Source organism: Mesoplodon densirostris, chromosome 3, assembly GCF_025265405.1.
Source record: "Mesoplodon densirostris isolate mMesDen1 chromosome 3, mMesDen1 primary haplotype, whole genome shotgun sequence".
Taxonomy (NCBI): Eukaryota; Metazoa; Chordata; class Mammalia; order Artiodactyla; family Ziphiidae; genus Mesoplodon; species Mesoplodon densirostris.
In genome coordinates, this window is record NC_082663.1 from 62,088,569 (window position 1) to 62,113,146 (window position 24,578).

Consider the following 24,578-nt stretch of genomic DNA (forward strand, 5'->3'; position numbering starts at 1 on the left):
GCTGAGCCTGCGCGTCCGGAGCCTGGGCTCCGCGGCGGGAGAGGCTGCAGCGGTGAGAGGTCCACATGCCGCAAAAAAAAAAAAAAAAGGTCATTTCCAACCTTTGGCCAGATTCATCAAAGGGGAAAAAAAGTAAAAATAAGTTATATTAGGAATAAAAGTGAGGCCAAAACTACAGATAAAATAGATACCTTTAGAAGAATAAAATGTGGTTATATAATACAAAGAAATATCAATACTATAGTTTAAAAATTTTAGATATACAGGTATCTAACAGGTAAATCTAAAAAAATGCAAACTGCAAAAGTATTCTTAGAGTATGTTACTCTTCGTGTAAATATTTAAAACACAAAACAATACTAAGAAAAAAAAATTGAGGGAAACACAAATGTACTAAACTAAAAGTACAAAAACGTGGATGAGAAAGTTACTCTTCCAGGCAGGTAAAAAGAATGGAATCAGAAAAGGGAAATGAAAAAGCTTAAAAAATTATATATATATATATATATATATAATTAAATGCCATGGGTGTTATATTAGGCTCTGTAGTTTTCTATGCTTGAAATATTGTGTCATTTAAAGAAAAGCAATACAAACTATATGGAATCCAGTTCTTTTTCCCTCTCAAAGCAGTGGTTTTCAAAATGTGTCCCCAGCAGCCTCAGCATCACCTGGGATCTGGTTTAAAATGCAAATTTTCAGTCCATTTCCCAGACCCACTGAATCAGGAACTCCGGAAATGGAGCTTAGCACTGGGATTTAACAAGTCTTCCCAGTGATTCTGATCCATGCTAAAGTTTGAGAACCCTGTCTTAGAATATTGTTACTCAAAACTTTGGTCTGGAAACCCTCAGACATTACCATCACCTGAGGGTGCTTGTAAAAGTGTAGAATCTGATGTTATAGGTCTTGGATGGAGCCCAGGAATCTGCACTTGTGCATGTTAAAAGTCAAAACCACTGTTTTGTTTTTTTGTTTTTTTTGTTTTATAACACCTTTATTAGAGTATAATTGCTTTACAATGGTGTGTTCGTTTCTGCTGTATAACAAAGTGAATCAGCTATACATATACATATATCCGCATATCTCCTCCCTCTTGCCTCTCCTTTCCACCCTCCCTATCCCACCCCTCTAGGTGGTCACAAAGCACTGAGCTGATTTCCCTGTGATATGCGGCTGCTTCCCATTAGCTATCTATTTTACATTTGGTAGTGTATATAAGTCCATGCCACTCTCTCACTTCACCCTTCCCCCTCCCCGTGTCCTCAAGTCCATTTTCTACATCTGCGTCTTTATTCCTGTCCTGCCCCTAGGTTCTCCAGAAACTTTTTTTTTCCAATTCCATATATATGTGTTAGCATACGGTATTTGTCTTTCTCTTTCTGACTTACTTCACTCTGTATGACAGTCTCTAGGTCCTTCCACCTCACTACAAATAACTAAATTTCATTTCTTTTTATGGCTGAGTAATATTCCATTGTGTATATGTGCCACATCTTCTTTATCCATTCATCTGTTGATGGACACTTAGGTTGCTTCCGTGTCCTGGCTGTTGTAAATAGAGCTGCAATGAACATTGTGGTACATGACTCTTTTTGAATTATGGTTTTCTCAGGGTATATGCCCAGTAGTGGGATTGCTGGGTCGTATGGTAGTTCTATTTTTAGTTTTTTAAGGAACCTCCATACTGTTTTTCACAGTGGCTGTATCATTTTACATTCCCACCAATAGGGCAAGAGAGTTCCCTTTTCTCCATACACTCTCCAGCATTTATTGTTTGTAGATTTTCTGATGATGGCCATTCTGACTGGTGTGAGGTGATACCTCATTGTAGTTTTTATTTGCATTTCTCTAATGATTAGTGATGTTGAGCATCCTTTCATGTAACACCACTGTTTTTGAAGGTAAGTTCACTTTCTAGTGGCTGCTCAACTAGCAATCCACAAACTTTAGAGAACACTAAAGTGAGGAAGAAATACCTCATTCTGTTCCACTCTCCTCCTTTGTTCTGTGTATTGCAGCCCCACTATAATGGATACTTTAGTTAATGTGTACAAAGAATTTAAGCATTTCATTCTTTCAGCAGCCCTCTTTTTGTACATTCTGTTCTAATAATGAAGCAAAAAAAAAAAATTCCTTTTACACTTTACAGTTTTAGAAAATGGTTAAAACATTTTCCAGCAATGAAACAGATAAAATTTAAAAGTATAGTCAGAGTACTCCATTCTTAAGGCTATACATACATATACACTTGTATGTGATTACAATTTCTTGAATGATGGACAGAAAATTTTAACAGTGGTCATCAAGCAGATGTGGTTCTTAGAAGGGAAGGCTGAAGATACTTTTACTTTTCATTTTATATCCTTGAACTGTTACAATATTTTGCCACATATATTAATTACTTTTATATTTTTACCCTGTAGTTGATGGATTCTGAGATGTTTAAACAGTCTTCGTGTTTAAACAGTCCTGCAATTGAGATGCATCTTACAAGCAATGGTATGTCACAGTTTAATTGGCACCATTGTTTTTCTTGCTTGTGGTACATAAATCAAAGTGACGTTTTGAAATCAATGGCGTCTTAGGGTTGATAAAAAAATAAATAGTATGTTGATAGAGAATGGAGAAATATCTAATTTTAATGATTCACATCTACTCTTGGATATGTTTTCCTCCGAGAATTGAATAAGAAATTTTTTAAAAAATTTCTGCTGCTGCTCGCATTAATGAATTGGGTTATTCGGTAATTTACTGAGCAACTTCTATGTACAACAAGATGCTGTGCTCTGAGGATGATGAGGGGGAATACAGGGAAGAACGAGATGGTCTCTGCTGTATTTTCTCCACTGGTTTAAGTGTCAGGGCTCTCCTTGGGAAATGATACTGCGCGAAATTCCCTTTTTAAAAAGCTTAGAAACCTGACCAGTGACTCTCAATAGCAGTTTATCAGACCCAGGGTGCAGAACACACCCCGACATCTGGGAGGAGAAGGGGCTGCGGGTAAACTTTCCCAGAAACGGCCCGTTGAGGGGACCCATTTCCCTTTGCGGTCTGAAAGACGCGCTCACTAGATATTCTCTCTAAACAAAATAATCTGCGGGCTCCTCCCCGCGGAGCCTCAGCCGCGCTGTCCCCCAGGGGGCCCTCAGCCAGAGGCTCGAGTGCCCTCCCCCTCTTGACTTGAATTTGGCCGAACTCCATTGAACTCGGGTCGTAGCGTCCAGAAAGTGTGAGTTACCTGGGCACTTCGCCCTCCGGGCATCCCGCTCGCAGGAGGCGCCCGAGTACTGCCCGGCGCGCGGGGAAAGCCCAGCCCGCCCGCCTTCCGGAAAAGGCCGCACAGGTGGATGCGCAGCGCGGCTGAGAGCTCTAGATAGAGGGAGAAAGTTGCAGCCGTGCCCGAGTGCGAACGCGGAGAACCTGTTCTTGGTACCGGATGATTGTATCCACTCGCAGTCGTTGTGTCGAAGAAATAAGTGCCCGACGTATGAAATATCTAAGTAGCGAAACAAAGGGAAGCGAGTAAGAAACATCAAGAATTCTGTTGAAAGCTAAGAGCCCCTTCTCATCAGCAGGAAACCCTGTCTCTACAGTATAAACTTTTAAATCCACTATCCCCAAATTACAAAAACACAAGTCACTTTCAAACTTGTAGCTGAACGCCGAATTTTCAAATGCGGCGCATTGCTCGGCCTGAGGTCCGGCCCGAGGGCAGGGAGGGGCGCATCCCTGATCGGAGGTTCTCTGCCAAAGTCTTTGCTCCCTGAGTGCAAAGGTTCCCAACAGACTAAGTTACTGGTAGCTTCGCGGGTCCAAGGCGAAGGCCAAGGAAACAACGTCTCAGGTGCAGGGCAGTGTCTAGCAGCCGGGGCGCGCGCGGGGCGGGCGGCGTACTGGGAGAGAGAGCCGGCTAGGTCGCCGAGCCCCGTGGGTGGCCTGGCGACTGCAGACTGACCGGCGGGTGGCGGCCGCGTCGAGGCGCACACTCGCCGCCAGGGGGCGCCCTTTCCGGCCCAGCGGCCGCGCAGCCCGCCCCCGCCCGCGCCCAGCGCCCCTTGTCCTGACCAGCGCCGGCAGACACGCCGAGCAGCCTCCTCCTGCCCAGCGGCTAGCGCTGTGTCTGCCCGCCCCTGCCGCCCTCCAGGCTCTGCGCGAGGAGGGCGTGGAGGGACAGAGCGTGCGGCCCGAGCCTCCCGGCGGCGGGGCCCGTCTCCCGGAGCAGCGCCGCACCGACCGCGCCGAGCGCCCCGAGCCTCCGGACAATGGGGCCGCGGTGGCTGCTGCTCGTCGCCGCGGGGCTCAGTCTATGCGGCCCCTTGCTGTCGGCCCGCGCCCGAGGCCCCAAACCAGGTGAGAGTTGCCCCCGGCATTCCCTCCCTGTCCCCACCCCCGGCCCCGCAGCCCGGGCCTCCTCGGGAATGGGGCGGGAGGAGGAGGGACGCTGCTGCTCCGGGACCTAGTGGGTGCCCCTGACTGCGCCTTCTGCCACAGCGTCCCCCGGGAGCCAGACGGGCGTTCGGGCTGAGATCGGAGTCTCCCCAACTCATATCCAGGTGGGGTGCCCGTCCCACCCCTCTGCGGGCTCAGCTGATGCCCCTTTGCACTGGGTTTTGGAGGATGCAGCCGGCCCCGCGGCACGGTTTTGGATATGGAGGAGGAGCGGGGTCGGATTTTCTTGGGGAAGCCTGCGGGACCTCGTTGTATTTGTTGTCACTGTGTGGCCTGTTTCTCCCAGGACCACCCCATAAAGAAAGGGTTTCACGTTGCTCCACCAATAAACGTTCCGGGTTTTTCAAGACGCGGTCGAGAACCGCTCCCGCTGAAGTTTTGTCTTGTTGGAATTGTTTTTCTTGCACAGTTTGCAGGCCAGGAAAGTGGTGTAGAGAAAAGCTTAGTGCCTTGGCCCGCTTAGTAGAAAACCACAGGCCTTGTGTGCAGGAGGCGGTCATGGTGCGGGATGTTGGGTGCTAACAGGATAGCCACGAGGCGGTGGCGGCGCTTGGGAGGCTTTGTTTGTTTGTTCTCTAGAACCCAGTCTTCCAAGCTGGCTTTGTTTGTTTGTTCTCTAGAACCCAGTCTTCCAAGCTTCCAAGTGAGTTGAGGAAAGAGATCCCCTCCTCAGAATCCGGCTCCCTCAGACACTATGGGATGAAACCATTTCAGTTTCTGATCTGCTGGGAGCAGGAGGTTTCTCACCTGGAATACATTCATTACTAATAGTGTGTATTTTTAAGTATCTGACTGCTTGAGCAAATAAATATATTTTCCAACCTCTTGCTCTTAAAAAGGCAGGGTGGAGAAGTTGCTTTTAGCCTGTAAAAACCCTAGTTAAAAAGGGAGGGGGGGCTTCCCTGGTGGCGCAGTGGTTGAGAGTCAGCCTGCCGATGCAGGGGACATGGGTTCGTGCCCTGGTCCGCGAGGATCCCACATGCTGCGGAGCGGCTGGGCCCGTGAGCCATGGCCGCTGAGCCTGCGCGTCCGGAGCCTGTGCCCCGCAACGGGAGAGGCCACAACAGTGAGAGGCCCGCGTACCGCAAAAAAAAAAAAAAAAAAAGAGGGGGGGGGGGAAATGTTTTTATTTCTTTGTAGCAATAGTACTTTGTAAGCTTTCAGCCCCCTTTTTTTCACTCAGAAACAAATTCTAGCTGTTTTTCTTATTATCTGTGAAAGACTGTGTACTCTATTGTTTTCACACCAGAAGGAGTGTAGGCGTATGGAGATTAAGAGGTGACAAGAGACAGCATTTTCCCTGCTCTCCATGTTTGCTCAGGGTGAGTTTTGAGGTGATGCTTTTAGGAACACTAAGAGGCCCACATAGGAACCCAAAGATTTTTGGCCTGTGTTAGCTAGAGAAGTCAAGACTGCTGTTTCTGCCACACTTCTTACTTTTTCGTCACCCCGAGTGGGGCGTGCTAGGCTGCACAGAGCTGGCACAGGCAGAAAGAGAACTGAATGACATTGGCTGGTTTATCTACACTGGGTCCTGGGACCACTTTGGGAGGGAGAGAAGAAAAGAGGATGAGAGAAGAAAAGGAACTCATGTTAAGTGTCATATTCTGAGAAAAAAAAAAGTGCCATATTCTGGGTCAAACCCTGGGCCCGGAGGCATTTTCAGTTCACGTTATCTCATTTCACCCTCTCAAATGTTTACCCCCTTTTGCTGATTCTGAAATTAAGTCTCAGAGATGATGCACCTAAATTCCAAATGGAGGAGGGGGTCCTAGATGCAAGGAATAAGTGGGGCTTTGTCTTTGGAGTTTTAAATCACTAATAAAATCAACCAAAAATAGGTCTGCTTTTTATTATCACCGCAATTTTTATTAGCACCCGCAATTCTGAACAATGTCTGTCTTAACCAGCTCTATGCGATGTGAGGAGCTGAGAGACCCCAGCTGTAGGAAATGCCTCCAGGGCTGGCCCTGCCCACCAGTGTGAGCTTTCTTGAAGCACTCTCGGGCTTTTTGTCCCCCCACTCATTTTGGCATTTCCTGCATTGTCACTTTGTGAGTATGTCATCTCCCAGGCTAAGGTTATAAACCTCCGTTTACCCCTGTGTAGTCTAGAACAGATATTCACTCAGCAGATACTTGTTGAGAAATTCCTAAGTTCATTAACCAGTTTACATTCCTTTGTCCAGGCAATTTAAGTGAGATGCTTTCATCAAAGAGCGACAGTGTCCTAGAGGTGATGTTCATAAATTCTATAAAGATCTGGAGAGTGAAAGGTACCAGAACAGCTGATGGTGACTGTGGCAGAGGGGGTTGGATGGGAGATTCTGTGTACTGCCTTCCTACCCACAGGGTCAAGCTCAATTCCCTAGCATACAGGGAGGTGCCCCTTCCCTTGCAGGATGGGTCCCTAGCCTTGTCCAGCCTCCCTTATTACAGAGCCTCCCCTATTACATAACCTGTTACATTACCTGTACTTCACCCGGCCCCCATCCTCTAGTTCAACTTCCAAGGTAGAACTTTCTCTGGCTTCTGTCCCCTGGCCACTCCCTCTGGCCAAAATGCCCTTCCCACACCCCACGTGTTCACATTTAATTAAAAACAGCCACCTGATATCAAGAACCTACTACAGCCAACACCCTGCTTAGGTACACGACATACACTACTATACTTATTCCTCTAGCCGCCCTTTGAGTAGATGTCATCCCCATTCTACACGTAAGGAAACTGAGGTTAAGTCACAAGTGCAATTAAGTGGAACTGGGATTTGATCACAGGCCTTTCTTTCCTAAGTGCAAGCTTTCTCTACCACCCAATGTAGAGAGGAAGCCATCCAGACACCCCCCCCACCCCCGCACCCTGGCCGACAGCAGAGAAGTAATCCTGCTGTGCTTCCCAGAACCCTTGGAAGGCAAAGTCTGTGCCCCCTTGGCTTGGGAGCCCATGCACAGAGGTGTTTAGTAAACATGGATGCATGGATTGTGGTATCCTGCCATTTACTTTCTGAAGCAGATGATAAGGCAGTCTACGAATTTGATCCCTATCATGAATGTGCCAGCTAATTGGCTGTTACTGAGAGGTTGTGGTCTTCAGCCCAACAAAAGACACAAAACTGGACAGTGATGCTGCTTTAAGCCAATCAAAAACCTCTGAAAGTCAAATTTCTTATGAATCAGCAAGTACTTTTCTACACAGGGCATATAGCCAATATTTTATAATAATTGTAAATGGAAAGTAACCTTTAAAAATGGTATGAAAAAGTAAAAAGATTAAATTGTGACAAAAAGAATTAAAGAAAAATAATTGTATAAAACAATATAAAATTGTACTATTGAGCATATGACCTAGAAATGTAACATATTTGACAATAACAGTGCAAAGGAGGGGCATAGAAGGAAGCTATGTTGGAGTTAGGAATTGACACTAGATGGCAATTTGAATCCACAGAAAGAAATGAAGAGAATCAAAATGGGAAATAAGATTAATATCAAAATAAACTCTATAAATATAAAACTCAATTAATTAATTAAAACTGAGGTGAAATCTACATAGCATAAAATTAACCTTTTTTTTTTTTTTCCTGCGGTACGCGGGCCTCTCACTGCTGTGGCCTCTCCCGTTGTGGAGCACAGCCTCCGGACGCGCAAGCTCAGCAGCCATGGCTCACGGGCCCAGCCGCTCCGCGGCATGTGGGATCTTCCCGGACCGGGGCACGAACCCGTGTCCCCTGCATCGGCAGGCGGACTCTCAACCAGGGAAGCCCAAATTAACCATTTTTAAGTATACAATTTAGTGGTATTTAATACATTTACAATGTTGTACACCTACCACCTCTATCTAGTTCCAAAACATTTTCATCACCTCAAAAGGAAACCCGGTCCCCATCAAGCACTCAGCCCTCATCCTCCCTACCCACAACCCCTGGCAGCTACCAATTTGCTTATTGTTTCTCTGGGTTTACCTCTTCTCCATATTTCATATGAATGGAATCATACAATGTGTGGTCTTTTGTACCTGGGGAACTGTATCCCCTTTACTATGGGATACTCACAAAAACCCCAGAAGCATCATTAGGAACCACGGCCTTGGTTTACTTTTGACTGTGATGCTAGCATCAAGGGCTCACAGTTTCAACACTGAGCATTTTCTGTTTGTTTCCCTATTTTGTGGTTTCTTTCATGCTGCCTTTCACCCTCTCATGCTTATGCCTAAAACTGTCAGAGTAGATAACTCTCTAGATTGAGCCTCCCCCAGACACTCTCTCCCACATTGACCTTGGGATGAGGCTTGGAAAAACCCAGGAAGTTACGCCTCCTTTTCCTCCATCCCAAGGCATCCAATGATGTTTTGCCACGTAAAAGGCCATTACCGGCCTTTATACGTTTATTTGCTTTCAAAAGAACCCGCTGTTGGAAATAACAGGAATAATATGAAATTTGCACTTCAAAACACATGTATTGAACTTTAGGAAAGGACATAATCTAATCTCATCTATTTATATTTCAAGTCTGTGGTGGATTAGAAGTCAGGTATTATGGTATATTAAAGGAGTGCTTTCCAGTATTTTCTTTTTTGCTAACCAGCAGTAAGAACTGTAAGAAATACGCTTTACATGATGACACAGTTGCTGCTTATGTGTGCAATAAATATCCGTGGGCAATCATACTGTATAGTGTATAGAAACAAAAGTTTTACCAACCAGTACTCACCTTTACCACATGCTATGCATTCCAATATTTTCTACACTATTCTATCTTTTAAAAATCTTATTACAGTCCTGTAAATTGATTTCATAAGCACTGTCAATTCTCTGCCATCATTTAAAACCTAGTGCAGGGCTTCCCTGGTGGCACAGTGGTTGAGAGTCCGCCTGCCGATGCAGGGGACACGGGTTCGTGCCCCGGTCCGGGAAGATCCCACATGCCGCGGAGCGGCTGGGCCCGTGAGCCATGGCCGCTGAGCCTGCTCGTCCGGAGCCTGTGCTCCACAACGGGAGAGGCCACAACAGTGAGAGGCCCGTGTACCGCAAAAAAAAAAAAAAAAAAAAACCTAGTGCAGCAGGTGCAGTGCACTGTTCTGCAGTTAGCAGAACTGAAGTACTTTTTGGCTTTACAAGAAGAGCTGCTTTCCAGGAAGTGCTGTTTATGATGGTTTCTATCATATCTAGAACATAATTTGTTTGAGTTCAGGTTTACAAACCTCAGTAGAACTTGGGTGGGGTTGGAGCGTGGAGACAGCTTGGTTCCGGGAGAATTGGTGATTAAAAACATCCTTTACTGTGAATTAGTTTTCCTTTCAGCACGTCTTGGAGAGTAGAGAGCAGTGTTCCCAGGACACTGGGCTCAGGGCCTGTAACTCTGGCTGGAGAACAGGCCTGGAGGAAGCGGGAGAGCCAGGGAATCAGAGTCCTTCCCAGAGAGGCCTGCTAGTGTTCTGACCCCACGAGTCAGGCCCTGGCCTTCAGGAGGGGACCCACACACTTCTTAGTGCCTGCAATGGCCTTGGGTGCACTGACATTTACATTTTCTGGTAGCCTTTACTTCCTGTAACCTCTGCTCTCCCAGCTTACCCCCCGGTTTGCTTTCCTATGCTCCCTGTGGAGTCCCTGCTCCAGAAGGTGGGATGGGAGGAGAAGCAACCTCAGATACTGGCGATCTCTTCTTCACTCTGCAGCCAGTGTTTACCTTATTCTACCTTTAATTCTGGCTTTTCTGTAAGAGGTTTTTGTTCACTTACTTGCTCTTACTCTGCTGCAACTGGGACAATATTTTAAAAATTTGTTTCTCTGTTTAGTCTTTGAACATCTCTTTACTACATCTGTCCTGTGAGGACTGGGTTGTTGGCATGTGGCTGGTGTGTCACCAAGGTCAGCAGGACTCCTGATTCCCAAACAACAGCTGTGCACATCATCAACTGAACTTATACATTCACATGGCCACGTCCTGCCTTCTATAGTTCAAAAGGGTGGGTAGATTCGTTTGGTGAAATGCTTAGAGAAAAAAAAGTAGTACTCTTTTAGGAGGAGGTCCTGAATTCACAACTTTTTTAAAGAGACAGGGTAAGGTGGTGTGGTTCAAAGGGTATGAGCTTTAGAACCAGGCAGATCTGGATTCAGATCCCAGCTCCTTCACTTCCTAGCTGTGTGACGTTGGATTAGTTACTTAGCCTCTCTGTGCCTCCATGTTGTCCATAAAATGGGGGTTATAATGCTTATCTCGTAAAAATGTTACAGTTACATGAGGTAAGTTAAGCGAAGTACCTGGCACATAGTAGGTGGTCAACAAATGTTAAGTGTTCTTCATACACCAACTCCTCCATATTCCAGAAAAACCTTGGAGGAGTTGGTATCAAATGAATTCTCTCAGTGTAAAACTATGTTCACACAAACATTCAAGAACTTTTTCCCCCTCAAAACTAAGACAAAAGAAAAACAAAAGCAAAAACTGTTGTCCTTAGTTTTTTTTGTTTCCTTGTTTGTTTGTTTTTTATCCCTCCAATTGTTCTACGTTCAATCTTTTTTTCTTTTTAATTTTTGAATTTTATTTTACTTATTTTTTTATACAGCAGGTTCTTATTAGTCATCAATTTTATACACGTCAGTGTATACATGTCAATACCAATCTCCCAATTCATCACACCACAATCCCCACCCCCCTGCTGCTTTACCCACTTGGTGTCCATACGTTTGTTCTCTACATCTGTGTCTCTATTTTCGGCCCTGCAAACTGCTTCACCTGTACCATTTTTCTAGGTTCCACATATATGCGTTAATATACGATATCTGTTTTTCTCTTTCTGACATACTTCACTCTGTATGACAGTCTCTAGATCCATCCACATCTCTACAAATGACCCAATTTCGTTCCTTTTTATGGCTGAGTAATATTCCCTTTTATATATGTACCACATCTTCTTTACCCATTCATCTGTCGACGGGCATTTAGGTTTCTTCCATGACCTGACTATTGTAAATAGTGCTGCAATGAACATTGGGGCACATGTGTCTTTTTGAATTGTGGTTTTCTCTGGGTATATGCCCAGTAGTGGGATTGCAGGATCATATGGTAATTCTATATTTAGTTTTTTAAGGAACCTCCATACTGTTCTCCATAGTAGCTGTATTAATTTACATTCCCACCAACAGTGCAAGAGGGTTCCCTTTTCTCCACACCCTCTCCAGCATTTCTTGTTTGTAGATTTTCTGATGAAGCCCATTCTAACTGGTGTGAGGTGATATCTCATTGTAGTTTTGATTTGCATTTCTCTAGTAAGTAGTGATGTTGAGCAGCTTTTCATGTGCTTCTTGGCCATCTGTATGTCTTCTTTGGAGAAATGTCTATTTAGGTCTTCTGCCCATTTTTGGATTGGGTTGTTTGTTTTTTTAATATTGAGCTGCATGAGCTGTTTATGTATTTTGGAGATTAATCCTTTGTCTGTTGATTTGTTTGCAAATATTTTCTCCCATTGTGAGGGTTATCTTTTCATCTTATTTATGGTTTCATTTGCTGTGCAAAAGCTTTTAAGTTTCATTAGGTACCATTTATTTTTCTTTTTATTTCCATTACTCTAGGAGATGGATGAAAAAAGATCTTGCTGTGATTTATGTCAAAGAGTGTTCTTCCTGTTTTCCTCTAGGAGTTTTATAGTGTTCCATCTTACATTTAGGTCTCTAATCCATTTTTTTTTTTTTTTTTTTTTTTTTTTTTTTTTTTGTGGTACGCAGGCCTCTCACTGTCGCGGCCTCTCCCGCTGCAGAGCACAGGCTCTGGATGCGCAGGCTCAGCGACCATGGCTCACGGGCCCAGCCGCTCCACGGCATGTGGGATCCTCCCAGACCGGGGAACGAACCTGCACCCCCTGCACCAGCAGGCAGACTCCCAACCCCTGCACCACCATGGAAGCCCTCTCTAATCCATTTTGAGTTTATTTTTGTGTATGGTGTTAGGGAGTGTTCTAATTGCATTCTTTTACATGTAGCTGTCCAGTTTTCCCAGCACCACTTATTGAAGAGACTGTCTTTTCTCCATTGTATATCCTTGCCTCCTTTGTCATAGATTAGTTGACCATAGGTGCGTGGGTTTATCTCTGGGATTTCTATCTTGCTCTATTGATCTATGTTTCTGTTTTTGTGCCAGTACCATATTGTCTTGATTACTGTAGCTTTGTAGTATAGTCTGAAGACAAGGAGTCTGATTCCTCCAGCTCTGTTTTTTTCCTTCAAGGCTGCTTTGGCTATTCGGGGTCTTTTGTGTCTCCATACAGATTTTAAGATTTTTTGTTCTAGTTCCATAAAAAATGCCATTGGTAATTTGATGGGCATTGCATTGAATCTGTAGATTGCTTTGGGTAATAGAGTCATTTTCACAGTATTGATTCTTCCAATCCAAGAACATGGTATGTATCTCTATCTGTTGGTATCATCCTTAATTCATTTCATCAGTGTCATAGTTTTCTGCATACAGGTCTTTTGTCTCCTTAGGTAGGTTTATTCCTAGGTATTTTATTCTTTTTGTTGCAATGGTAAATGGGAGTGTTTCCTTAATTTCTCTTTCAGATTTTTCATCATTAGTGTGTAGGAATACAAGAGATTTCTGTGCATTAATTTTGTATCCTGCAACTTTACCAAATTCATTGATCAGCTCTAGTAGTTTTCTGTTGGCATCTTTAGGATTCTGTATGTATAGTATCATGTCATCTGCAAACAGTGACAGTTTTACTTCTTCTTTTCCAATTTGTATTCCTTTTATTTCTTTTTCTTCTCTGATTGCCATGGCTAGGACTTCCAAAACTATGTTGAATAATAATGGTTGAGAGTGGACAACCTTGTCTTGTTCCTGATGTTAGAGGAAATGCTTTCAGTTTTTCACCATTGAGACTGATGTTTGCTGTGGGTTTGTCGTATATGACCTTTATTATGTTGAGGTAGGTTCCCTCTCTGTCCCCTTTCTCAAGAGTTTTTATCATAAATGGGTGTTGAATTTTGTCAAAAGCTTTCTCTGCATCTTTTGAGATGATCTTATGGGTTTTTTTCTTCAATTTGTTAATATGGTGTATCACATTGATTGATTTGCATATATTGAAGAATCCTTGCATCCCTGGGAAAAATCCCACTTGATCATGGTGTATGATCCTTTTAATGTGTTGTTGGATTCTGTTTGCTAGTATTTTGTTGAGGATTTTTGCATCTATATTCATCAGTGATACTGATCCATAATTTTCTTTTTTTGTAGTACCTTTGTCTGGTTTTGGTATCAGGGTGATGGTGGCCTCATAGAATGAGTTTGGGAGTGCTTCTGCCTCTGCAGTTTTTGGGAAGAGTTTGAGAAAGATGGGTGTTAGCTCTTCTCTAAGTGTTTGATAGAATTCACCTGTGAAGCCATCTGGTCCTGGACTTTTGTTTGTTGGAAGATTTTTAATTACAGTTTCAATTTCATTACTTCTGTTTAGTCTGTTCATATTTTCTATTACTTCCTGGTTCAGTCTTGGAAGGTTATACCTTTCTAAGAATTTGTCCATTTCTTCCAGGTTGTCCATTTTATTGGCATAGTGTTGCTTGTAGTAGTCTCTTAGGATGCTTTGTATTTCTGCGGTGTCTGTTGTAACTTCTCCTTTTGCATTTCTAATTTTATTGATTTGAGTCCCCTCCTTTTTCTTGATGAGTCTGGCTAATGGTTTATCAATTATGTTTATCTTCTCAAAAAAACAGCGTTTAGGGGCTTCCCTGGTGGCGCAGTGGTTGAGAGTCCGCCTGCCGATGCAGGGGACACGGGTTCGTGCCCCGGTCCGGGGAGATCCCACATGCCGCGGAGCGGCTGGGCCTGTGAGCCATGGCCGCTGGGCCTGCGTGTCCAGAGCCTGTGCTCCGCAACGGGAGAGGCCACAACAGTGAGAGGCCCACATAACGCAAAAAAAAAAAAAAAACAGCGTTTAGTTTTACTGATCTTTGCTATTGTTTTCTTTGTTTCTATTTCATTTATTTCTGCTCTGATCTTTATGATTTCTTTCTTTCTGCTAACTTTGGGTTTTGTTTGTTCTTCTTTCTCTAGTTCCTTTAGGTGTAAGGTTAGATTGTTTATTTGAAATTTTTCTTTTTCTTGCGGTAGGCTTTTATAGCTCTAAACTTCCCTCTTAGAACTGCTTTTGCTGCATCCCATAGGTTTTGGATCGTCGTGCTTTCATTGTCATTTGTCTCTAGGTATTTTTTGATTTCTTCAGTGATCTCTTGGTTATTTAGTAACGTATTGCTTAGCCTCCATGTGTTTGTGTTTTTTACTTTTTTTCCCTGTAATTCATTTCTAATCTCATAGTGTTGTGGTCAGAAAAGATGCTTGATACGATTTCAATTTTCATAAATTTACTGAGGCTTGATTTGTGACCCAAGATGTGATCTATCCTGGAGAATGTTCCATGCGCACTTGAGAAGAAAGTGTAATCTGCTGTTTTTGGGTGGAATGTCCTTTAAATATCAATTAAATCTATTTAGTCTATTGTGTCATTTAAAGCTTCTGCTTCCTTATTTATTTTCATTTTGGATGATCTGTCCATTGGTGTAAGTGAGGTGTTAAAGTCCCCCAGTATTATTGTGTTACTGTCGAATTCCTCTTTTATAGCTGTTAGCAGTTGCCTTATGTATTGAGGTGCTCGTATGTTGGGTGTGTATATATTTATAATTTTTATATCTTCTTCTTGGATTGATCCCTTGATCATTATTTAGTGTCCTTCCTTGTCTCTTGTAACATTCTTTATTTTAAAGTCTATTTTATCGGATATGAGTATTGCTACTCCAGCTTTCTTTTGATTTCCATTTGCATGGAATATCTTTTTCCATCCCCTCACTTTCAGTCTGAATGTGTCCCTAAGTCTGAGGTGGGTCTCTTGTAGACAGCATATATATGGGTCTTGTTTTTGTATCCATTCAGCAAGCCTGTGTCTTTTGGTTGGAGCATTTAATCCATTCACGTTGAAGGTAATTATCGATATGCATGTTCCTATGACCATTTTCTTAATTGTTTTGGGTTTGCTGTTGTAGGTCCTTTTCTTCTGTTGTGTTTCCCAGTTAGAGCAGTTCCTTTAGCATTTGTTTTAGAGCTGGTTTTGTGGTGCTGAATTCTCTTAGCTTTTGCTTGTCTGTAAAGCTTTTGATTTCTCCATCGAATCTGAATGAGATCCTTGCCAGGTAGAGTAATCTTGGTTGTAGGTTCTTCCTTTTCATCACTTTAAGTATATCATGCCACTCCCTTCTGGTTTGTAGAGTTTCTGCTGAGGAATCAGCTGTTAACCTTATGGGAGTTCCCTTGTATGTTATTTGTCGTTTTTCCCTTGCTGCTTTCAATAATTTTTCTTTGTCTTTAATTTTTGTCAATTTGATTACTATGTGTCTCGGCATGTTTCTCCTAGGGTTTATCCTGTATGGGACTCGCTGCACTTCTTGGACTTGGGTGGCTATTTCCTTTCCCATGTTAGGGAAGTTTTCGACCATAATCTCTTCAAATATTTTCTCAGGTCCTTTCTCTCTCTCTTCTCCTTCTGGGACCCCTATAATGTGAATGTTGTTGTATTTAATGTTGTCTCAGAGGTCTCTTAGGCTGTCTTCATTTCTTTTCATTCTTTTTTCTTTATTCTCTTCCGCAGCAGTGAATTCCACCATTCTGTCTTCCAGGTCACTTATCTGTTCTTGTGCCTCAATTATTCTGCTATTGATTCCTTCTAGTGTAGTTTTCATTTCAGTTATTGTATTGTTTATCTCTGTTTGTTTGTTCTTTAATTCTTCTAGGTCTTTGTTAAACATTTCTTGCACCTTCTCGATCTTTGCCTCCATTGTTTTTCCGAGGTCCTGGATCATGTTCACTATCATTATTCTGAATTCTTTTTCTGGAAGGTTGCCTATCTCCACTTCATTTAGTTGTTTTTCTGGGGTTTTATCTTGTTCCTTCGTCTGGTGCATAGCCCTCTGCCTTTTCATCTTGTCTATCTTTCTGTGAATGTGGTTTTTGTTCCACAGGCTGCAGGATTGTAGTTCTTCTTGATTCTGCTGTCTCCCCTCTGGTGGATCTGTTGTCCTTAGTTTTTAGTGGCAAGTAAATGTGCATAAAATATTTGCTTTTCTTTTTCTTCTTTTTTTTTCTTTTTTTTTTTTTTTTACTTTTCATTATGGAAATTTTCAAACATACCAAAAGTGGACAGTATAATTACCCCCATATGTTGTTTTATCTGTACCCTCACTTTCCTTCTCCCCAAGTGGACAATTTTAAAGCAAATCCAAGATATTGTATCATTTTATCCATAAATGCATCAGTATATATCTTAAAAATAAGAACTCTTTTCTTCTCATAACCACAATACCATTATAACACCTAAAAAATGGACAATTTCTTAATATCGTACTATTCAGTCGGTGTTCACATTTTACTGGTTGTCTCATAAATGCTTTTTGCAGTTGATTTATTTGAATCAGGATCAAACGAGGCCCACTGTTGCATTAGGTAGATGTGTCTCTTAAATCTTTTAGTCTGTAATGGTTTTCCCTCTCCTCCATTTTCAAGGCTGTTTGTCAGAGAAACAAGGTCATTCGTCTTCTAGACTTTTCTGGATCTGGCCAGCTGCATCTTGTAGGGGTGTTCAACATACTTTTCTGTCCTCTGTGTTTCTGTAATGTGGTCCATCTGGAGGCTTAACCTGAGCCAAGTTTGTTTTTCTGCAAGATGACCTGAGCAGTGGTGCTGTGTACACACCTGTTTCATCACCTCAAGATTGTCTCTCTTTTTGAGATTTTAAGGTTACTCATTGGACTCAGGTGTTGTCAGGTGATCCAGTTTTTAGAAAGTTCCCTATCACCTATCCTTTCACCTAACGTTTTTAGCAACAACTGATGACCATTGTACTAAATCTTATTTCACTAAGAGCTTTAAGATGCGTTTCTACATCTGTTACTGTTTCTGTGTTTATGAGCTGGAATTATTTTATAAAATAGAAATTTCCTTCATTGACTATTTGGTTTCCCTGAAATATTTTGTTTATAGAAAAGGCAAGATAAATGCTTGAATCTTGCCTTTATTTACCAATTTTCAGACTGGGTCCCCACATTTCCTCCAAAAGTGACAAAAAAGGTTTTATTTTCCTTTGAGCATCGTTATGAACTCATAGATCTTAACAAATATGACATATTTCCAGTGTTTCCATTCATTTCCATCATTATTCTTTTAATGATTTTTGGCCAATGGGGAGCTCTCTTTGGATCAACTTCAGAGTCTTTCTGACCTGACCCGAATATTCTTTGAAGACGTTCAAGACTCCTCTTGTGTCTTTCTTCCCCCCAGATCTGGAACCAGCCATTTCTTTAAGGAGCATTTCTTTTCATGGTGTGCGATTGCATTTGAGACAGTGGAGTATTCCTGTAATGTTGCTGTTTTCTGCTTGGAGTTAGTATGTTTCCATCATTTTTCCATCGTCCTCTTTATTTCTCTTTAACCTGTAGTGTTGAGTTACTCGTGGAGAAATGCAGGGTACATCTCTCCTGCTCTGTGTGTGAATGTAGGTGAGGTCCTGGGACTTCTGCTTTCTTAATTCCCCAAAAGCATGAGCCTTATAGGCCAGTGCTCTGAGTCAGAACCAAGGCTGGCATGTTGTGGGAGGATGAAATGGTATAACTTCCAGGATCACATGGGACCTTAAGAGAGTATCTGGTCACCACTCTGCTTCCAAGGCCAGATCTCGTCAAAGTCAGAAAAAGCACTGTGCCTGACTAACTAATTTTTTAAAATCTTCAGAGTTAGAGTCCACATTTAAGCTCATTAGCAATACGCTATGGTCAACAACAAAATTACTCTAGAGCCATTTTAGAGAAACCTAAATTAAGTGAAACTTAGCAACAAGTATGAGAACCAATTTTAGGACCTGACTTAGTTGTTTTTTTTTTTTTTAACCATAACTTAAGAATAAAAACACAGATGGGTTACAAGAGCTTTTTGTATGCTGACAGGCACTTTCTCCTTGACCTATGAGTTGGGCTAGGACTAAAGGAAAAGCAAGATACCCAAACTCAAATTTCAACCTAAGGGGCTTGAGCTAGTTGGATTTATCTAGTCACCTGGAATTGGTTTCGTTCTTTCTTTGATGTTGGTATATAGTTAAACAAACAAACAAAATTTGCTGACATTCTGTAATCCCATAAAAGCCAAAATATCAAACCTATGGTGGCAAGAAAATGTGATACCTTAGGTAATGATATTTAATCAAGGGATTATACATTCCTCCTGGGCTCCAGCCTATAAAATGTCATGTTCCAGTGGGTATAATGTTTCTGTCATAAACACCATACTGCCCAAGAAGGCCTAGCCAGGGAAGCAATTTTTGAAAACAAATACTCATTCCCAAAGTACTAAATACAGAGTAAAGCCTAATGAGAGTTTAATTTTCAGACCAAGTGATGGCATCTAAGAGCTTAGTTATGAGTGTTCAGTAGTTTTCAAGAGGTGTCACTACTCTAGGTCATGTCCTGATGCTCACGTGTGTGTGCACACATGCGTGCCTGCACTTTTCTCCCTTCCATGCGTGACAGGAGTCCTCATTCTGGCCAGGTCCCCAAAGCTACAGCAGAAAGTCATGTTGTTTTAAGGTTCCTGTGGGTCAGCATTTTTGAGGACACATATCTTTGTGGCCTTAAAATGCCAGAACTCATTCATTCTTTTCTTCCGCTTCCCACACATTCTTGACCTCGAGGGTAGCCTCACTTCCAACAGGGGCCGTTGTACCAGGGTCAGGCCCCCATGTGACTGTATCAAGGTGCACAGAGTGAAATAGATGCTTCGAAAGGGGAAGGAAGTGATACTTCGGGAAAAGGTTGATAAACCAAACAGTGCTAAATGTTTAGGAAGGGAAGAGGAACAGATTCCATTATAATTTAAAATGATTGAGGATGAGCAAAAAGCAAACCACATTGAAGTGATAGGGGAAGAATAATAATTTCTTACACTGATTAATATTTGAAGTTTACAAAGTGAACATATATCCTATTTAACATGTGATACTCCTGGCTGCCAGATTTGTAGGCCAGACAGGTATTGGGATCCCATTTTAATGATTCTGAGACTGAGTTCAGAGCAGTTAAGTGACTCCTGGTAGAGCCAGTATTAGAATGCAAATCTGTGATTAAAAGCCAACTTAAGGTCCATACCTACCACATGTGGGGCAGGGTACTGGACACTCAGAGTTAAATAGGAACAGTTTCCTACCCTTGGGGAACAGTCTAGCTGTATATGTGTACTCAGAGGCTCATCACTGCAGATTTGTTTTTTATTAATTTTTATTGGAGTATAGTTGCTTTACAATGTTGTGTTAGTTTCTGCTGTACAGCAAAGTGAATCAGCTATATGTATACATATATTCCCACTGTTTTGGATTTCCTTCCCATTTAGGACACCACAGAGCATTGAGTAGAGTTCCCTGTGCTATACAGCAGGTTCTCATTAGTTATCTATTTTATACATAGTATCAATAGTGTATATATGTCAGTCCCAATCTCCCAATTCATCCCATCCCTGCCTTCCCCCCTTGGTATTCATACATTTGTTCTTTTTTTTTTTGTGGTATGTGGGCCTCTCACTGTTGTGGCCTCTCCCGTTGCGGAGCGCAGGCTTAGCGGCCATGGCTCACGGGCCCAGCCGCTGCGCGGCATGCGGGATCTTCCCGGACCAGGGCACGAACCTGTGTCCCCCTGCATCGGCAGGCGGACTCTCAACCACTGTGCCACCAGGGAAGCCCCATACATTTGTTCTTTACGTCTGTGAAAGTGATACAGATCACTGAAGATTTTTTGTTCTTCCCCTGTGACAGATCTGCCAGATTACCCCTTTACCCTCAGGGGACCCACTCATGCTCTTGCTGAGGTCATCTGACCTCAAGCTTTCACAACCAGGCCCTGTTCTACTGTGTATCGGTTGGTGCTACTCTAGGTTTGCTTTTCATTTTGGAAATAGATGCCAATTTATTCTATTTTATTTTCTAGCTCTAGAATTTCCATTGGTTGGTTTCGTTGCTATCTTCTATTTTTTCATTCATTTCAATGAAATCTTTTTCTTCCCTTCATTGAGCATAGTTGCAACATACCCTTTAAAATCCTTATCTGCTAATTCCAACATACGGGTCATCTTGGGATTGGTTTCCATTGATTGTCCTTTTCTCTTGAGACTGGGTCACACTTTCCTGATTCCCTTTATATCGAATGATTTTGAATTGTCTGCTGGACATTATCCTACTGTAAAGACTCAAGATTTTGTTTTATTTCTCCAAAGAATGTTGGTGTTTTTGCTTTAACAGGCAGTTAATTTGGTTGAACTCAAACTGCAAACGTTTCCTCTTGAGCAAGAAGTTCAAATAACACTTCCGTTCTTTTAACACATTATTGACCCGGGGATTTTTGCAGAAACTAACACCTGTGGCCAAAATACATCTCCAGTCAAAAATGTGTTAACTCTAGCAGAGCTGCTTCACATCTTCCTTTAGTGCGCAGGTTCTATAGTCAACCCAAGCCTGGGGCAGAATTTCCACTGGAATTTGGTGCTCTCTCTATCCCTCTCTGAATTTTTCTTTTCTGGGATTCTCTCCTCACTTTCCAGTGATTGTAGGTGCCCTGAACTCTGTCCTCTGGTTCTTCAGGCAATAGAGACTATGGGTTTTCTATCTGAGTTTCAACCATCTTTTGTGGCACTGACTTTGGCCTTCTCTCAAGCCAAAAGCCACTGAAACCCACCGGTTGCCATCCTTTCTTTGAAGATCCATCCCTCCCCTCCCTGACATGACCCTGTGAACCTAAATAACTTCAGGTCATTGATTTGGGGGGGGAAAGGGATCCAGAGTTTGTAATTTTTTGTAATTTTTGTCTAGGGTCTGGTAGGACATTACAGAAGCAGAACTATCTCTTTTATTGCATTATGCCTCTCTGTGTAAGTTTTTGTTTGTAGGAAGGTTCCACTACTGAAAAATAAAACTGAAAGCTTAAAAATCCACTGTACTTACCCAATTTCCAGCCAGTTTTCATTCCTCTAACATCACTTCTGAGTGACGTGTGTATCCAGCCTTTGTGGCCAATGCCTCCAGGGATAGAAACCTCATCCTTTTCCCCCTGTGGTTTCTCTCCCCGCTCCTCAGCTTGCCAAGGCCTAGCAAAAGCTCTCTGTCTGAGTCTCCTCAGTGACAGAATGTTAGCAAAGCTCCTGCGAAGGAAAAGCTGGTTGAGTTCCAGCAGCTAAGTGCTGCATTTCTTTGATGAACATTTCAAATGGATGTTTTTGGTGGAGGAGGGTAGTAAAAGAAGGACGTTTGCAACTGACTTCTGGTTGATACTCAAAAGAGCCTGGTTGGCCTGGCATCTGCCTGCATGCATGTGGCATTTTGGAACTGAGCTGAGGAAGGCCACTGGCCTAGGACATCTGCTCCACTGGCCCGCTGAGGAAGGAGACAGGAAGATGATGGTGTGGTAGGTACCTTGTGGTTACATTAGACGATAACCTGAGACTGTGGCTTGGACCCAAACATGACGGGAGATTTGGGACGTTCTACTGTGTAAACAAACTGAAGCTAGTAAAGGAAAGCTACTGTCACACGGATAACGGTCATGGAAATGGGTGCCCTCGGTCCTACTCAAGTTCACCTGTAGCTCCGTAACCTTTAAGATGTTCCCTCAACTTTCCATGTGGATTTTTCCACAAGGAAGAATGGATTTCAAGGGGTGGCCACAAGCTAAATGGAGAAAATGTATACATGCAGACATACGGACGAAAGAGAAGTCACATAGCCTGGGAGTGATTTGTTTATATAGACAGTGGCTCGTATAGAAAAGAAGTCACGGCTCTTTTCTTTCACATCACGTCCTCAGCCTTTCCTGATGTCTGCAGATCTCTGAAAGTGTATCGTTCACCCCATATCTCTGAGGAGCAGCATTTGAAAAGGGTTTGCTGTGCCAGAACAAAATGTGGTACACTACTTTGAGTTAGCTAATTCCCTGATAAAGTCTGTGATCCCCTTGTGTATCACCTGCTCTGTACCACCCACTCTCCTAGGAAGAAGACAAAAAGCAAAAGTAAAGTGTACTCTCTCCTTGTCTCTTTTGCCTTTTTAATTCATTTAAAAATTTTTACTTTTCAGAGTCAGAAGCAACAAATGATACTCTGGGTCCCCGGACATTTTTTCTGAGGAATCCCAATGATATATTTGAACCAATCCCACTGAAGGAGGATGAGGACCAAAATGAAAGTGAATTCACAGAAGACAGATTAAGCTCCGGCAATAGAAGCAGTCCTCCTCAAAAATTACCCACCGTGTTCATCTCAAAAGATGCCTCAGCATATCTGACCGGCACCTGGTTGACTGTCTTTATCCCCTCCGTCTACACCGGTGTGTTCCTCGTAAGCCTTCCTCTAAACATCATGGCCATCATCGTGTTCGTCTTGAAGATGAAGATCAAGAAGCCCGCTGTGGTGTACATGCTGCACCTGGCCATGGCAGACGTGCTCTTTGTGTCTGTGCTCCCATTTAAGATCAGCTACTACTTCTCCGGAAGTGACTGGAGATTTGGGTCTGCCATGTGCCGCTTCATCACCGCTGCATTCTACTGTAACATGTATGCCTCTATCATGCTCATGACGGTCATCAGCATTGACCGGTTCCTGGCTGTGGTGTACCCCATGCAGTCGCTCTCCTGGCGTACTCTGGGGAGGGCTTCCTTTACCTGTCTGGCCATCTGGGCTATGGCCATCGCGGGGGTGATACCTCTGCTCCTCAAGGAGCAGGCCACCCAGGTCCCGGGGCTCAACATAACCACCTGTCACGATGTGCTCAACCAAACGCTGCTCGAAGGCTACTACTCCTATTACTTCTCCGCCTTCTCTGCAGTCTTCTTTTTTGTGCCGTTGATCATTTCCACAGTCTGTTACGTGTCTATCATCCGATCTCTTAGCTCTTCTGCGGTTGCCAACCAGAGCAAGAAGTCCCGGGCTTTGTTCTTGTCAGCTGTTGTTTTCTGCATCTTTGTCCTTTGCTTTGGACCCACAAACGTCCTGCTGATTCTACATTACGCATTCCTTTCCCATAATTCCATGCCAGAGGCTGCCTACTTTGCCTACCTCCTGTGTGTCTGTGTCAGCAGCATAAGCTGTTGCATTGACCCCTTGATTTACTACTATGCTTCCTCTGAGTGCCAGAGGTACCTCTACAGTATCTTATGCTGCAAAGAAAGTGCAGATCCCAGCAGTTATAACAGCAGCGGTCAGTTGATGGCAAGTAAAATGGACACCTGCTCTAGTAACCTGAATAGCAGCGTATACAAAAAGCTGTTAACTTAGGAAAAGGGACCGACAGTGAGTTAAAAAGAAAATGTTAAAAAAGCAAATAACCTGAGGATTCTACTTAGTCCCTGACAAAAAAGTATTTACCTTACCATCTACAACAACAAATATATGATTTACATGCCTCCTTATGAGAGCCATTAAGGTACGTAATATGATCGCCAATCTGACTATGTATCAACATGAAAACAAAGTTTTACATAAAAGAGATTGAAAAAAATAAACCAAAATGTCAACTAAGGATAAAATAATATTAAGTCCTTCAGTCTGTCTTAATTGGACCCTATTTACAAATGTTTTGTTCAATAAATTACTCAAATCAGATTTTTTTAACATTAATTATGTCAGTCGGATTAGAAATGGCAGAAGAAAATGGAATTGACTTTGAAATCCAGGAAAATTATTCTCTATTTTCCATTCACTTTTCTTAAGAGTTAATGAGATGATTTTACAAGCTATGATGAGTATCAAGTACAGAATATCCTCATGTATTTGAGAAAATAATTTGAAAATTAGATTGAATTATATCTTTTTTTCCTTATGAAAAAATGTTGGCATTTTAAACAAACAAAAAGAGTAGAAAGTTGTAAGGCAAGTGCTTACCTATTTAAAAGAGCAAATTGTTTCCAAATGCCATAGAATGATTTACATAAAAGTATGTCTTGTAAGTAGAAGCTAACATTGTTTTTATTAATTTAGTTACGATATTCATTTTATCCAACTTAGTGGAGATATACTGTCATTGTTCATTCATTCTGTTTATATTAAAATACCTCTGACTTAATAA

At 42.5% G+C, this 24,578-nt stretch overlaps 1 protein-coding gene across 1 annotated transcript; it reads left to right on the top strand.

Annotated features, from left to right (window-relative positions):
* Positions 1–4,056: 4,056 nt before the first annotated feature.
* On the top strand, positions 4,057–24,578 carry F2R (coagulation factor II thrombin receptor). The gene is made up of 2 exons (XM_060091764.1): positions 4,057–4,353; positions 22,593–24,578. The coding sequence occupies exons 1-2, from the start codon at positions 4,266–4,268 to the stop codon at positions 23,786–23,788; spliced, it is 1,284 nt and encodes a 427-aa protein (XP_059947747.1). The 5' UTR covers positions 4,057–4,265; the 3' UTR covers positions 23,789–24,578.

What these genes read in the sequence shown, in the direction of transcription:
- F2R (XM_060091764.1), top strand. Translation starts at nt 4,266, where the DNA reads ATGGGGCCGCGGTGGCTGCTGCTCGTCGCCGCGGGGCTCAGTCTATGC. An exon ending in CGCCCGAGGCCCCAAACCAG is followed by an intron (nt 4,354 to 22,592) that starts GTGAGAGTTGCC and finishes TTTACTTTTCAG; the next exon opens with AGTCAGAAGCAACAAATGAT.